Source organism: Pteropus medius, unplaced genomic scaffold (assembly GCF_902729225.1).
Source record: "Pteropus medius unplaced genomic scaffold, Ma_sr-lr_union100, whole genome shotgun sequence".
NCBI lineage: Eukaryota > Metazoa > Chordata > Mammalia > Chiroptera > Pteropodidae > Pteropus > Pteropus medius.
The window spans coordinates 301,099-313,884 of NW_024350326.1; the positions used below are offsets into that span (position 1 = coordinate 301,099).

Consider the following 12,786-nt stretch of genomic DNA (forward strand, 5'->3'; position numbering starts at 1 on the left):
ATTCACTTCCAGCCAAATCCATCGGTAAATAGTTAGTGAGAGTGCTTTATTTGAAGCCGAAAATCAAGAGCTGAGGTGGTCGTGAATTCAAACCACACTGGAATTTTTAAACAGTGTGGGCATGGGAGTGAGAGTTCTCTGGACATGGCCAGGACATGGCCAGTCATGACAGGAGGGTCAGAGACCATTTTGTCTGGACATTAAATATTCTCACTTGACACTATTTGAGATACTGTGTTTATTGATTAATTAATTCAATGAGTACTTATTGAGTGTATATTACATATCAGGCCCGGTTTTACAAACAGGCTATCAGTAATCACTAGTGAATAATGTAAACCAAAATTTTTTCACTCCGATAGCTTTTAGATTATGTAGCAGAAACCATACCAAGTACTATATGCAGTTTCCACACTGTTTCATGCCAATCAATTGGACAGTTTGGATGAAATAGCTGAATTCCTTGAAGGTCACACGTTCTCAAAATTGACAGGAGAAGAAATGTTAAATATTTCTAGTCCAATAACAATAAATTGAATCTGGTATTAGAAGCCTTTCCGTATAGAAAACCCAGAACAATTGGATTCGCTGGTGAATTTTCTCTATACACATTAGTAAAAGATATAAGAGCAGACCATAGAATCAAAGGAATCACTTCCCAGCTCTTTTAGGAGGCCATTGTAACTTTGATGTAATAGCTGACAGAGACATTGGAGGAAAGTAAAAGAACAGACCCGTCTTTATGTAAACGTAAATGCAGAAATTCAAAACCAATCTAGTGAGATTAATTACATAAAATACATCATGACCAAGTGTGGTTTATTCTAGCAACATAAGTGTGGTTTATGTTCAAAAATTAATATAATTTATGATAATGTAAATGAAAAGGTAACTATAATATGACCATCATAATATACGAAGAAATTGCATTTGATACTATCCATTAGCCATTCATGATTAAAAAATGAAGAAAACTCTTAGTAAGCTAGGATTAGAAAAAACCTCTGTATTATGATAATAATAGCTTTATTACAACAAACATCTTACTCAATGATGAAATGCCAAATTTTCCCCTTAATAAATTCTCTGAGCCAAGCTCTACAAATTCCCCACAACACTGACTTTTTTTCTCTTCCCTCAATTCTTTCCCACCTCCACTTACCCCAGGGTATAGGCTGAGGTCTCAAAACCACAAATTATCCAATAGTACCCTATGTCCATTATATCCCCCCCAAAATTAGTAGACACCAAAGTAGATTTCATATTGAGTGGCTAAGTATGAACCCAAGTAAGATGAAGCTGGCGCTAGGAGCAGGGGAGGAGTAGGCAAAGTTCAAAAATGCTCCCAGTCCCTCTCACATTGCCTGTAGCTCGGCCTCTGTAGGAGGCGAGGTCAGATTGGTTGTTGTGTGGCTGGTTGGGGCCGAGTCCTCAGACAGGGCCTTCTCCAGCCTGGCGGGCAGGGAGTGGATCAGTCTCTTTCGGAAGTGTTGGCCAACAAAGACGTAGAGCATTGGGTTGAGGCAGCTGTTGAAGAGGGCCAGGGCATTCGTTGGGTATACCAGAAAGCTAAGAATTTCATGCTTACCCTCAACTAACATCTCTCTGAGCCAAACCGCGCTCAGAAGGGCAACCAGTTGCAAAGGGAACCAACAAATGAAAAAAGAAGCCACGACAGCAGTGAGGACTCGTAAGGGACGGCTGGTATCTATCGTGCCTTGTTTGCGGATCTTGGCAGCTATGAGCCCATAGCAAATAGCCACAATGGACATGGGCATAGCAAAGCCAATGACAAACTGGATGATCCCTTTGGGTGTCAAGATACTTAAGGCCACTTTTAACCTTTCTATATCAGTGTCACCCCAGGATGCCACGTTGAAAACACAGTATGTATTCCCTCGTCCGTCATTTACTACATCCACAAAGATGAGAATGTGTATCGTAAAGGCTAGTGCAAGAATCCAGGGTACAATAATCACTTTTCTAGCCAGACTAACTGTGCGGTGATTCTGGGCCCAGACCGGATGCAGGACACAGATACAGCGGTCCAGAGCAATGAACGCAATGAGGAAGACACTTCCAAACAGGTTCATGTCCGCCACGATGTTAATGAACTTGCATAGGAACCAACCAAATGGCCATTTTTCATTCGTTGCCCTTGACACCATGATGAATGGCAGAGTAGAAGCTAATGAGAAGTCAGCTAAAGCCAGATTCAGGGAACACAAGGTAGTGACTGTGCGTGCCATCCGGAATCCAGCCACCCAGATGACAAGCCCATTGCCCAATATGCCGAGGACAAAAGTGACCCCAAGCACCACCAAGTTGGTGATCCGAAGAGCAGTGTAGACAGTTGACACAGGTACAAACTCGTTCGATTCAGTGACAGGAATGGAGGTGTTGCTCTCCATCGTATCCACACCTGAAACATTTCAAAAATGGCCCTTTCACAGCTGTTAAACCACCTACAATGTCTTATTCAGTCCAACATCAACTTTCACTCTAGCTCCACTCCAAACTCGATACCCATTACTGAAACTTGTGGCTGGTCAGAGTATAATATTGACACTCCCTTATGTGTCCCCTTGAAAAATGACCTTCACTATATTCCTGCAATCATTAATATGCATTCCACCGATCAGGCTGATTACTTAACCAGGAGAGTTATGAGGCTCCCGTCCACCTGCAGAGTACTGAGCTCAGGGTGTGCAGACCATAGAAAGTTGAGGGGAGGCATCATCAGCACTGTGAGGGAGGCACTAGACTCAGAGTCAGTAGGGTCTCATCGTCTTCTATCCATGACTCAGCGCATAGGTGCTGGCAGGCTCTGCAACATCTTCCTGCCCCGGGGTCTCCCAGATTCCCATCTCCTGACCCTCCCCTCTGTGAGAATCCTTGGCCTATTGTTGGGTTAGTCTTTAAGTTAAAGTTTTAGAGTATGGTTTTACAGTTAAGAGGATGTAGAACGGTTACTGGTGATATGTGGTAATATGTTATATCCTGTGGATTCTGTGCTGGAGTTAGCAGCACAGGGGCCCTATCTCTACATTCAACTCTTTATTTTCATTGTCTACATTTGATGTGAAACTCTTCTGTGCTTGGGATGCAAAGGTTTTCGCCCATTTTGTGGCGTTAGTGTCTGTCAGATAAAGGATATGCAGATAATAAATTTAGTTACTATTTTAGGAGTCTTCATTAGAGATCACCCATTACATTAAGTAAGCATCTAGTTGGATATATTGGGGTTGAATTTGACTTACATGCAACTACATAAGTCCTGTAAGCCCATTATTTCTAGTTTTTATGAGAATAAGTTGGTATTCAAAGTAATTGTGAGACCTGCAAAAGGTCACTTATGTAATGAGTGGTAGAAGATAACCTTCAATCCAACTTTATATGATATCCAAGTCTCCTCCACACACAGCTGTGACAGACATTGCTGGTTGCCCAGCTAACATCCATTTCCCCATTTTTCTCTGCTAACCACACCCAGTTCTGTTTAGTTCCTCATCCTTCAGGAAAGATGTTCCTCTCCATCTCTGGGGGGAAGATCCTAATCATTTTACCAGTAGCTAGAATCATCCTTGCTTTACAAGGGATTGTTTTAGCAGTGGGACCTGACGAAATCCTAGACAATAACACTCGGGGAACATATCCTGAAGACTTCTGGGGTAGCTATCGATGCTCTTAAGAATGAGAATCCAGAGAAATGGAGTGTCTGTCTCTGGACCAGGTCACATCTGTAAGTGTTGCTTCCAGATTCTACCCAATGTCTGTGTGACCCCCTTGTCCATGTCGGCTGACCACATTTCCTCACACTGTGGCCTGCAAGCTTTCTCAGAGACATCCAGGGTGGCCATTAAAATGCACATTCATGAACCCCATTCGAGAATCTCTTTACATACAAGCTAGGGTGCTTTTCTGTGACCACAGAGATTTGAGAATCATCTTAGCTCAGGCTATTCTGCCTTCTGAAAAGAAAGAGGAATTTTCAGCCTCTAGTCACATCTAATACTCGTAATAATATTGCACGACATCCATTATCATCTTCTTTTACAAGGGGAAGCCATGGCCCTGGGGTTTCAATAGTTTGTTCACTGTCATGCCCAGCCCGTCACGGAGGCAGCAAGGTCTAAAAGCAAATTGAATCAATCTCAGAGGCACTGCATTTGCAACTCTGAAGTGCTGCCTTTTAAAGGGGCTCCCCCCAAAGTTATCGGGAGATGAGCATATCCAGTATGACAGTTTGCCTCTTGCCCTCTCTCCTTTCCTTTCATCCTTTCTCTTTTCTTTCTGTCTTCCTTAGTCTCTTTCACTGAGTCTTCTGTGGGATACTGCTAAATATAGTGTGTAGTTTCCCACCCTTGGCGCCATTGACATTGGGGCTGGGTAATTCTTTTTTTCGTGGGACTGTCTAGAACATTCTAGGATGTTTAGCTGCATCTCTGGTCTCCTGCTAGATCTCACTAGAAACGCCCCCCAGTCATGACAACCAAAAGTGTCAAATTCCCCTTGGGGGGAAGGTCACGCCCCAGTTGAAGGTCACTGTTCTAGTGTACAGTTCTGGGCACGGGAGTTATGTCATTCTGTATTCTCATCTTATGCCTGACACCTGCCCATTAGGAGTGCTTGTCAGTGACATCTCTTCAGTTTCCTCTACAGAATGGGATGGCTTTTTAGTGAAGTCTGGTTTGTACGTGAGGAATAGATGAGAATACACATGGAAATCTTTTAGGCTGAACCCATAACTTTAACACATGGGGACTCTTGTGCTGTGTCCTGGGACTCCATCCACTTGAATAGCTCAATTTCATGCTCAATTTCAGATCTGGAACAATACTCATAACAACGGTATTTACTACTTTTGCATGTTTTGTATGTGCCAAGAGCTCTTTTGTCACCGCCACTCCTCTCCTATGGCTCCTGAGGATTGCACGAGTGAATATATGTGAAGCATTAAGCCTACTGTTGACATCATCAATATAGAATTATGTTAGTTATAATTAGTATAACTATTGTACAGAGGAGAAAGCAAAGACATAAACTGGGTTCATTAACTGTTTAAAGCCCCCAGTTAGGAAGAGGGAGAGCCTGAATTTGAGCTCAGGCAGAGGAAATCCACCAAAATTTTCCCCTTAACTTCCTCTTACCACATCCTTCAACAGACTCAGATCTGTCCCCATCACTCAGCACACTACAATCATTCAGGATATGTGATCAATAATCGCTAAAGAATTGGTTGAAAATGTTGACATAACCAGAAGGATAATAGTGCCCTGGCAGGTGGAGAAAGCACAGTGAGGCAGTTGTGAAATTATGGTTCCACCTTGCTGCAGGGTGGGGGAAAGAATCTGTGTCCCTCCGGTGGTACTAGGGTGGATTATGATGGCTGCTATTGGATTAGCCCCTGAAAGATGCCAGTCATTGTACATTTTATCATCTCCAAAGGTAACATCCTTGCTTTTGGGTAAGTATCATCATCGCGTAATACAAGAGGAAACCGTGGCCATGACAAGGGAAATAACTTGCCCAATGTCACAATTATTATGGGGTGCTACTGGATTTATAACCACAGATTTCACATGGAAACTAAACACTTCCTCATTAGCTTACTCTTATTGTTTCAGCATATTTGTTTTCCCATGCTTGAAATAATTATTTTAGTTTTGCTCTCTCTTCAAACCACCTAAGTTTCCAATCCCTGCTCTTATCTGTGCCCTTGCCTCATATTTCAGTGAAAAAATGGTAAAAACTAGTTTTGAACTTTTTAGCCTTCTATCACCCAACCCGCCATCTATCTGTACCTGTTATGGTGAGTAGAGAGTTCTGGTTCATCCCAGTTCATGCAGTGAGTCAAGGGTTCTCATTTATTCCCTCTGCACGTTTATTCTGAATCCCTCTCTCTCACACCTCCCCAAGAGTCTCTCCTGCACTATCTCTTTCTTTTCTGCCCCTGCCCCCCAAAACCCCAAGATTCTTTTACTAGATCATTCTATAAAATAAACATGATCCATACCATCTCTCGACAAAGAGTTTATCCTTGGCCCATATCCTTTCCAGCTTCAGCCTTGTTTCTTCTAAGAAAATTCTTTCAGTGAGGAGGATTCACAGCCCGCATATTAAGAAGCAGTGTGGCCACCTCCTCACCTCAGCTTTTCTCTTGGACGTGCTTCAAGTTGGTTCGGTCCTGAGCACTCCATGTACTGTTCTCCCCTTAAGGATTTTTATCGTCCTCTTGTCGCCAACTCCAGAGGTGCCTTCTTAGTTCTTATCCTGATTTCTCAGTGACATGGGACCCAGTAGACCCCTTCCTCCTTCTTAAAACTCATTTATCCTACATTTTGAGAAGATAAAATGTACACACACTCTCTTGGTTTCCTTTATAGCTCAACTGGCCACCTCTTCTCAGTCCAAATTGTGAGCTTTTTCTCCTCTAAATTCAACTGAAAGTTTGGGGGTGTCCAATGGCTTTTCCTGCCTCCTCCTTCCTCTAGTTTTTCCATAGGTGCTATCATCCAGTCTCATGGCTTATAATATTGAACCGATAACTTCTGATCTAAATAATTAGCCTTGGCTTCTCCCCAGACCTCTAGCATAATATAACCAATTACTTCTTGACATCTCCCCATGGAAATCCCATAGGCACCGCAAACCCAACAATGCCTAAACCAAACTCTTAATTCTTCCATCCTCCCATATCTGGCACACTCCCAACAATCTATGTCAATTTGGAGTTTAAACATTCAGTTGTTGAAGCTCCAAATCTAACATTCCTGAATTCCATGTCCCTAGTAATCCAGTGCAATCCAAGTTGATCAATTATATCTATAGAGCAACTAAATTCACACCCGGAATCATTTTTATGGCCACTGCCCTTGTCTGTGTCTCTGGTCTGACTGCTTGTTTGCACTAACCTTGCAAAGAGCTTGTTCTTGCTACTGATGCTGTCCCTGCCTCCCCATCCCCCCAAATCCATTCTCTAGACAGGAGCCCAATGATCTTTGAAAAGCACAAATCATATCATGACCTTATGCTGCTCAATACCCTCTAATGCCTTTGTAGCTCCTGACTCAAGCTTACTGAGCACTCCTGGATCTGCCCCCTGTGTTTTTCAGACCTCACACTTCCCCTGTCCTCTCACACCCTGTGTGGATCCACACTGACATCTTTGGAGTTCTCACACATGCCCAGCTCATTGCCACGTCAGGGTTTTTGCATCCTCCGTTCCTTCTGCCTACTAGGTTCTTCATTTCGACTTCCCGCATCTGGCTCTTTCTGAATATTCATATCTCTGCTTAGATATTATATTCTCTGAGACGTCCTACCTGACCTACAATGCCAAGTGGCTGCCCCAGGAACAGCCTAAGTTCCCAGGTGCTATTCTTGTTTATTTTTTCCTTCATTTGTTTTTCCTTTTAAATACCTTCCACGTTGGTATGAATGCTACAGAAGACAACCAGGTTTTCAGTGCGACTATCGCTAGAGTAATGTTGTCTAATAGAAACATAAATGAGAGCCTCATATGTGACTTACAATTCTTTTACAAAGTAAAAGAAATTAGTTTTAATAATATATTAATTTTAATAGTATATTTGTATAGTATTGAATAGATTTCAATAACAAATGAAATTTATTCCGATAACAAATGAAAGAATATTATCTGAACACACGACCATCTTAGAATTATCAATGAGATATTTTGCATCCTTCTTTCATACTAAGTTTTTGAATATACTAAATTAATTTTATACTATGGCACATCTGAAGTCAGACTAGCAAGAACTCAATGACCATATGTGGCAGTGGATTTTATATTGGACGGCCCAGCTCTAGAGCTTGGGAGTTATCTGTATTTGACCACACAGTAAGTGGTCAAATAATCTTTAAATTGTCAGACTTCCAACTTACCGCTAGCTGAGATTCTTTTTTCTGTGGCCAGTTCCTGGCTTCTTGTGGGGTGGCAGGCTGGAAGGGCTTCAGCCGATGCTTTATTAAAGGAAAAGGGGGAGGGACAATGGGGCTTGAATCAATCATGTGACAGAAACTCAGAGCTTCTTTCAGTTTCCAGAAATTCCCCTTGCCTCCCACCTTCTGTGAGAAACAAGAGTTCAGTCCTCAGTTTCCATGCCCTCTCTGGGGGCACCACCCTCTCAACACCTTGATGTTTCAGTAACTCTGAAGCTCATCGGATCTTATTGTTTAAGAGCTTAAGCTCCAGAATGTCTTCCATCTCCCCTTTTCAGAGATTTGTGTGAGAGGCTGAATGTTCCAAAGCTTTAATCCCACTGAAGCTCTGTAAGATCCCACCCTAACTTGCCTCATTAGCAAAAACTCTAGTTGATCAAAAGGGGCTTCTTATATTTCTCTTATATGATAGTGCTGCTATAAGGCTTGGTAACCCGGAATATAGGGAAGTAAGGGACATTTGTTAGGGAGGATCCTTTATATAACACCATCACCAAGATTAATGCCCTAACTTTCTGCTCCTGAAGGAGATAATTTGTGGGTCACTGATCTAAGGAGATGACCATTTCTGAAGTTTTAAGCAACACTGGAATGTTCTACAGAGTTGTTCTCAGACTCAGTGGATACAACCCTAGATGAAAGTACAGAGTGAGGAAACAGGAGTCCAAGAGAAAGAGATAAAGACAAATTTTTGTTCGTTTTCCAAATCACTGTATAATTGGATGTTTTCATGTCTAAGTTACAGCAAACATAAGAATTCCTTAAATCATGAAGAAATTTATTCTTTAAAAGAATGGAAGGAGGTAGGTTCTGAGTCTGCATATGAACTGAGTTTAATTTTTAACATATCCGCTCCATCATCCTGTTGGTTTTCTTTCTAGGGCTACCTGAACATGACTCAGTAGTCATGTGGCATCGTTTTTCCCACATGCCATCGGTCAAAGTAGTCACGACCTCACCCAGATTCAGGGAGAGCATAGACTTTACCTCTCAGTGGGAAAAGTGTCAAAGAATTACATGGCCGTTTTCTTTTACATCGCCACACCAGGGTAATTTGATGGATTTGAAGACCATCATTGAGATGGAATCCCATGATGACGAGGAGAGTATGTTAGTTTGCTCAGGCTGCCGTAACATCGTACCATTTACTGACTGGGTGGCTAAGACAACAGAAATTTATTTCTTACGATTCTGAAGGCTGGAAGTTCAAGATCAAGGTGTCATCAAGGTTGGTTTCTTCTGAGGCCTCTCTCCTTGGCTTGCAGATAGCTGTCTTCCATATCTTCACACAATCTTTCCTCTGTGTGTGCCTGTGTCCTAACCTCTTCTTATAAGGACCCCAGTCAGGTTGGATCAAGGTCCACCCTGGTGACCTCATTTTAACTGAGTCACCTTCTTAAAGGCCCCATCTCCAAATACAATCACATTCTGAGGTCCCGAGGGTTAGGGCTTCAACATATGAATTTGGGAGGGACACAATTTATTCCAAAACACAGAGTTATAAAAGGTGATGAAATCAAATTCTGGAGATGGGCCTGAAGGGACAGAGGAACCTACAATGATATGTCTGGAATTCAAGATCAAGGTCTGAGCTGGAGGCAGAGATGGATAGGTTCACCCAGAGAGAGTGTAAAACATGAGAAAAAGAGATTTTTTTTTTCTGATTGCTAGCATATAGATAATATTTGTTGCCCGAGAATCCATACTAAGTGCTTTGCATCAAATATCTTCTTTGTTCTGCTCAAAAAGTCGTCTGTAAGTATTATTATTCTCATTTCATAGATGAAGTGATTGAGGCTCAGTAAATCAGAGGTCAGATACACCTGTTGCTTATGGCCTGTGAGCCAGGAATGGTTTTTACATTTCTTAATGTAATATTCTGTGACAAATAAAAATTACATAAAATCCAAATTTCAGTTTCCTTACATAAAGTTTTACTGGCACCCGGCCACACTCAACACTTGCATATTGTCTGTGGCGGTATTTCTGCTATAACAGCTGAGCTGAGGAGCTGTGATGGAGACCTTCTGGCCTGTGAAACATAAAATATTTACTATCTGGCTTTTCACAAAAAACATTTGTTGACCCTCAGGTTAAATGACTTGGTCAGTTGCTGGTCAAGAGCAGACCTGAGTTTCCAGCTCATGCAATCTGGCTTCACCATCTCAGGCATCACGACTTACTGAGACCATTTCAGGCATCAGCCACCAGAAAGCTCAGGCATTTTTGCAGCACAGGCAAGAATTTGTCCCAGATCAACCCCAGTGTCATTTCCCCAGGTTCAGCCAGTGGGGCATTCCCCGGGTTCAGCCTGTGGGGCCATGCCAGAATGGGAGTCTGTTTTTGAGAGTTTCCTTCTTTTCCTTAGCCTAGTCGTGTTGCCTCTGTTCATTTTTTTGCCACTACTGGTTAATCGTGGGCTATTCAGTAACAAGGAACAAAACCTGCTTATGCTTCTGTACAGGGGGTTCACGGGAAACGTGCAGGGGCCTGCCTCAGTTTCAGAAAGAACAGCTGGATTTTTCTAAAGACCTAGAAATCTGTCTGGCAGTTACTCTCTGTGGGGCCCCACATCTCTTGTTGTTTTTTCTCAGCATCTGAGCCCTTCTCTATACATTGCTGTGCTCTTTGCCATACGCTTCGCTTTAATTCCCCACGAGGCTTTGGCTTCCTCTGGGTCACATCCACACTTGTTCTCCTTCCTCCCCTGGAACCTGCTAAAATTGGTCTTTTATGTATGACCCCATGGACATTTTTATAAAATACAAATCTGAGCATATCAGATAATCTCATAAAATCTCCAGCGCACCCCTATTTTATCCATATTCTCCTGGCTTGAGATGCTGTAGTGTGAAGTCAGGAGTTATGGCAGCTATCTTGCAGCCATGAGGTGGCAATCTCCAGGAAGTAATCCACCCTATTGAAGATTATAAACTGGAATGATTAAAATGAACATGGTTCCCGATGATATTATTCAGACAGAACCTAACCTAGCACTACCCGTCCCCAAAATTCTTGTAAACCGCAAATGTTGTCTGTTTAAGTCATCGTTAGGTGTAATTGTAAATTGTAAATTACCTGTAACTGAAAGCATCTTAATTGGTACAAACCTTGGCAGTACGTTTTTAGGATGACTGTCCTTACCTCTGTCTCTGTCTTCTTATAATTTCCTATATCCCTTGATATTTTCGTGAGAGCATCATCTCTTTGGGCTAGAAGCCTACCAGTGAGCTTCCACAGGAGCAGAGAATTATGGGACTAACCATGGAAGGGGTTGAGGGGTGGGGAGTGCTCTGTCTTGTCCAGCTGTCTCACCTTCTCTGCCTCCCATCTGAGAGTTCTCTCTGTGTGTTTCCGGTTCCGTTCTCTCTTACCATCATCTCTGCCTTTCACCGCTTACTTCTGATTCTTCTCACCTTAGTACTCGCTCCTTTACTTATCCTGGTTTATTGAGAGAAAAGGGTCCTGGGCGCCCAGATTCTTTGACCCTTGATGTTGAGAGGATCGAACTTCTTTTTATTCTATTTTAATGAATCAATTTTCAGTTAAAGTTGGCATTCAATATTTTATATTAGTTTCAGGTGTATAGCAGAGTGGTTAGACATTTATATAATTTATGAAGCGATCCCCCGATTAGTTAGTACCTACCTACCTACGTGGCACCATCCATAGTTATTACAATATTATAGACTATATTCCATATGCTGTGCTTTACATCCTCGTGACTATTTTGTAACTACCAATCTGTTCTTAATCCCGTCCCCTTTTTTCACCCAGCCTCCCACACCCCCTCTCATCTGGCAGCTATCGATACGTTTCTGTTTTGTTTGCTTATTTATATTTTGTTCTTTAGATTTCACATATAAATGAAAATCATATCGTATTGTCTTTCTCTATCTGACTTAATTCACTTAGCATAATACCCTCTAGGTCCATTCATATTGTCGCAAATGGCAAGATTTGAGTCTTCTTTCTATGGCTGAATAATATTCCATTGTATATACCACCTCCTCTTTATCCAGTTGTCTATTGACGGGTACTTAGGTTGCTTCCATATCTTGGCTGTTTGTAAACAGTGCTGCAGTGAACATTAGGGGTGCATATATCTTTTTGAATTGGTGCTTTGGATTTTTTTTCAGATAAATACCCAGAAGTAGAATTGCTGAGTTTTAAGGCAGTTTTATTTTTAATTTTTTGAGGAACCTCCGTGCTGTTTTCCATAGCGGCTACAGTAATTTGCAGTTGAGAAGTTGAACTTTTGCATACCACAGATAACTGAGATTATGAAAAACAGTCAGGTACTTGAGTTCCTAAAAGGGCCCAGCCTACTTCCCAAATGCTGTTAAAACAAGTGCCATGTTGGTCTATTCTTGGTATTTTGTGGCCACTGAGAAGCGCAAGGAGCCTTGGTTTCTTGTCACCCAATTGGTTTTAGTTCACTTGCCTGCCCCCGACCCCGGTTCCTTTTGTATATCTTCTGCTGAGACCCTTAAAGCCAGAGTCAGCGTCCTCAAGAGACCAGAACTTAAAACTGTCCAGAGCAAGAACCACAGTTTATGGAGAGTCCGGGTGACACATATACCCCTGGGGACCTCAATAAGGGCACACTCAATAGAACGGTGAAGAAGAGACTCTTTGGAGTGAGTTATAGAGAAATACGAGATGAAGAAATGAGTACAGTAAACATATGCACCTCTTTTAGGATGTTTTGCTGTGAAGGAGAGCCAGGGAATTGGTCAGAAACTAAAGAAGGATATGGAGTTGAAGGACACAATTTTTTTTTTAAAAAAAAGAGAAGAGGTTCCAAACCATATTGGGGTG

General features: G+C 42.1%; 1 protein-coding gene across 2 annotated transcripts; it reads right to left on the reverse strand.

Annotated features, from left to right (window-relative positions):
• Positions 1 to 29: 29 nt before the first annotated feature.
• On the reverse strand, positions 30 to 8,005 carry LOC120583989 (N-formyl peptide receptor 2-like). 2 transcript variants are annotated; one of them, XM_039839568.1, is made up of 3 exons: positions 7,909 to 7,946; positions 6,148 to 6,334; positions 30 to 2,422 (listed from the first exon to the last, which is right to left on the reverse strand). In XM_039839568.1, exon 3 carries the CDS (start codon positions 2,409 to 2,411, stop codon positions 1,356 to 1,358), a length of 1,056 nt encoding a protein of 351 aa, XP_039695502.1. In that variant the 5' UTR covers positions 2,412 to 2,422; positions 6,148 to 6,334; positions 7,909 to 7,946; the 3' UTR covers positions 30 to 1,355. The 2 variants fall into 2 exon arrangements, with proteins under 2 accessions (XP_039695502.1, XP_039695501.1); XM_039839567.1 differs by lacking the exon at positions 6,148 to 6,334 and having other exon boundaries at positions 7,909 to 8,005.
• Between the last annotated feature and the right edge of the window lie 4,781 nt (positions 8,006 to 12,786).

Excerpts from the sequence above, each read along its gene's own strand:
- LOC120583989 (XM_039839567.1), bottom strand. The coding sequence starts at position 2,411 with ATGGAGAGCAACACCTCCATTCCTGTCACTGAATCGAACGAGTTTGTA.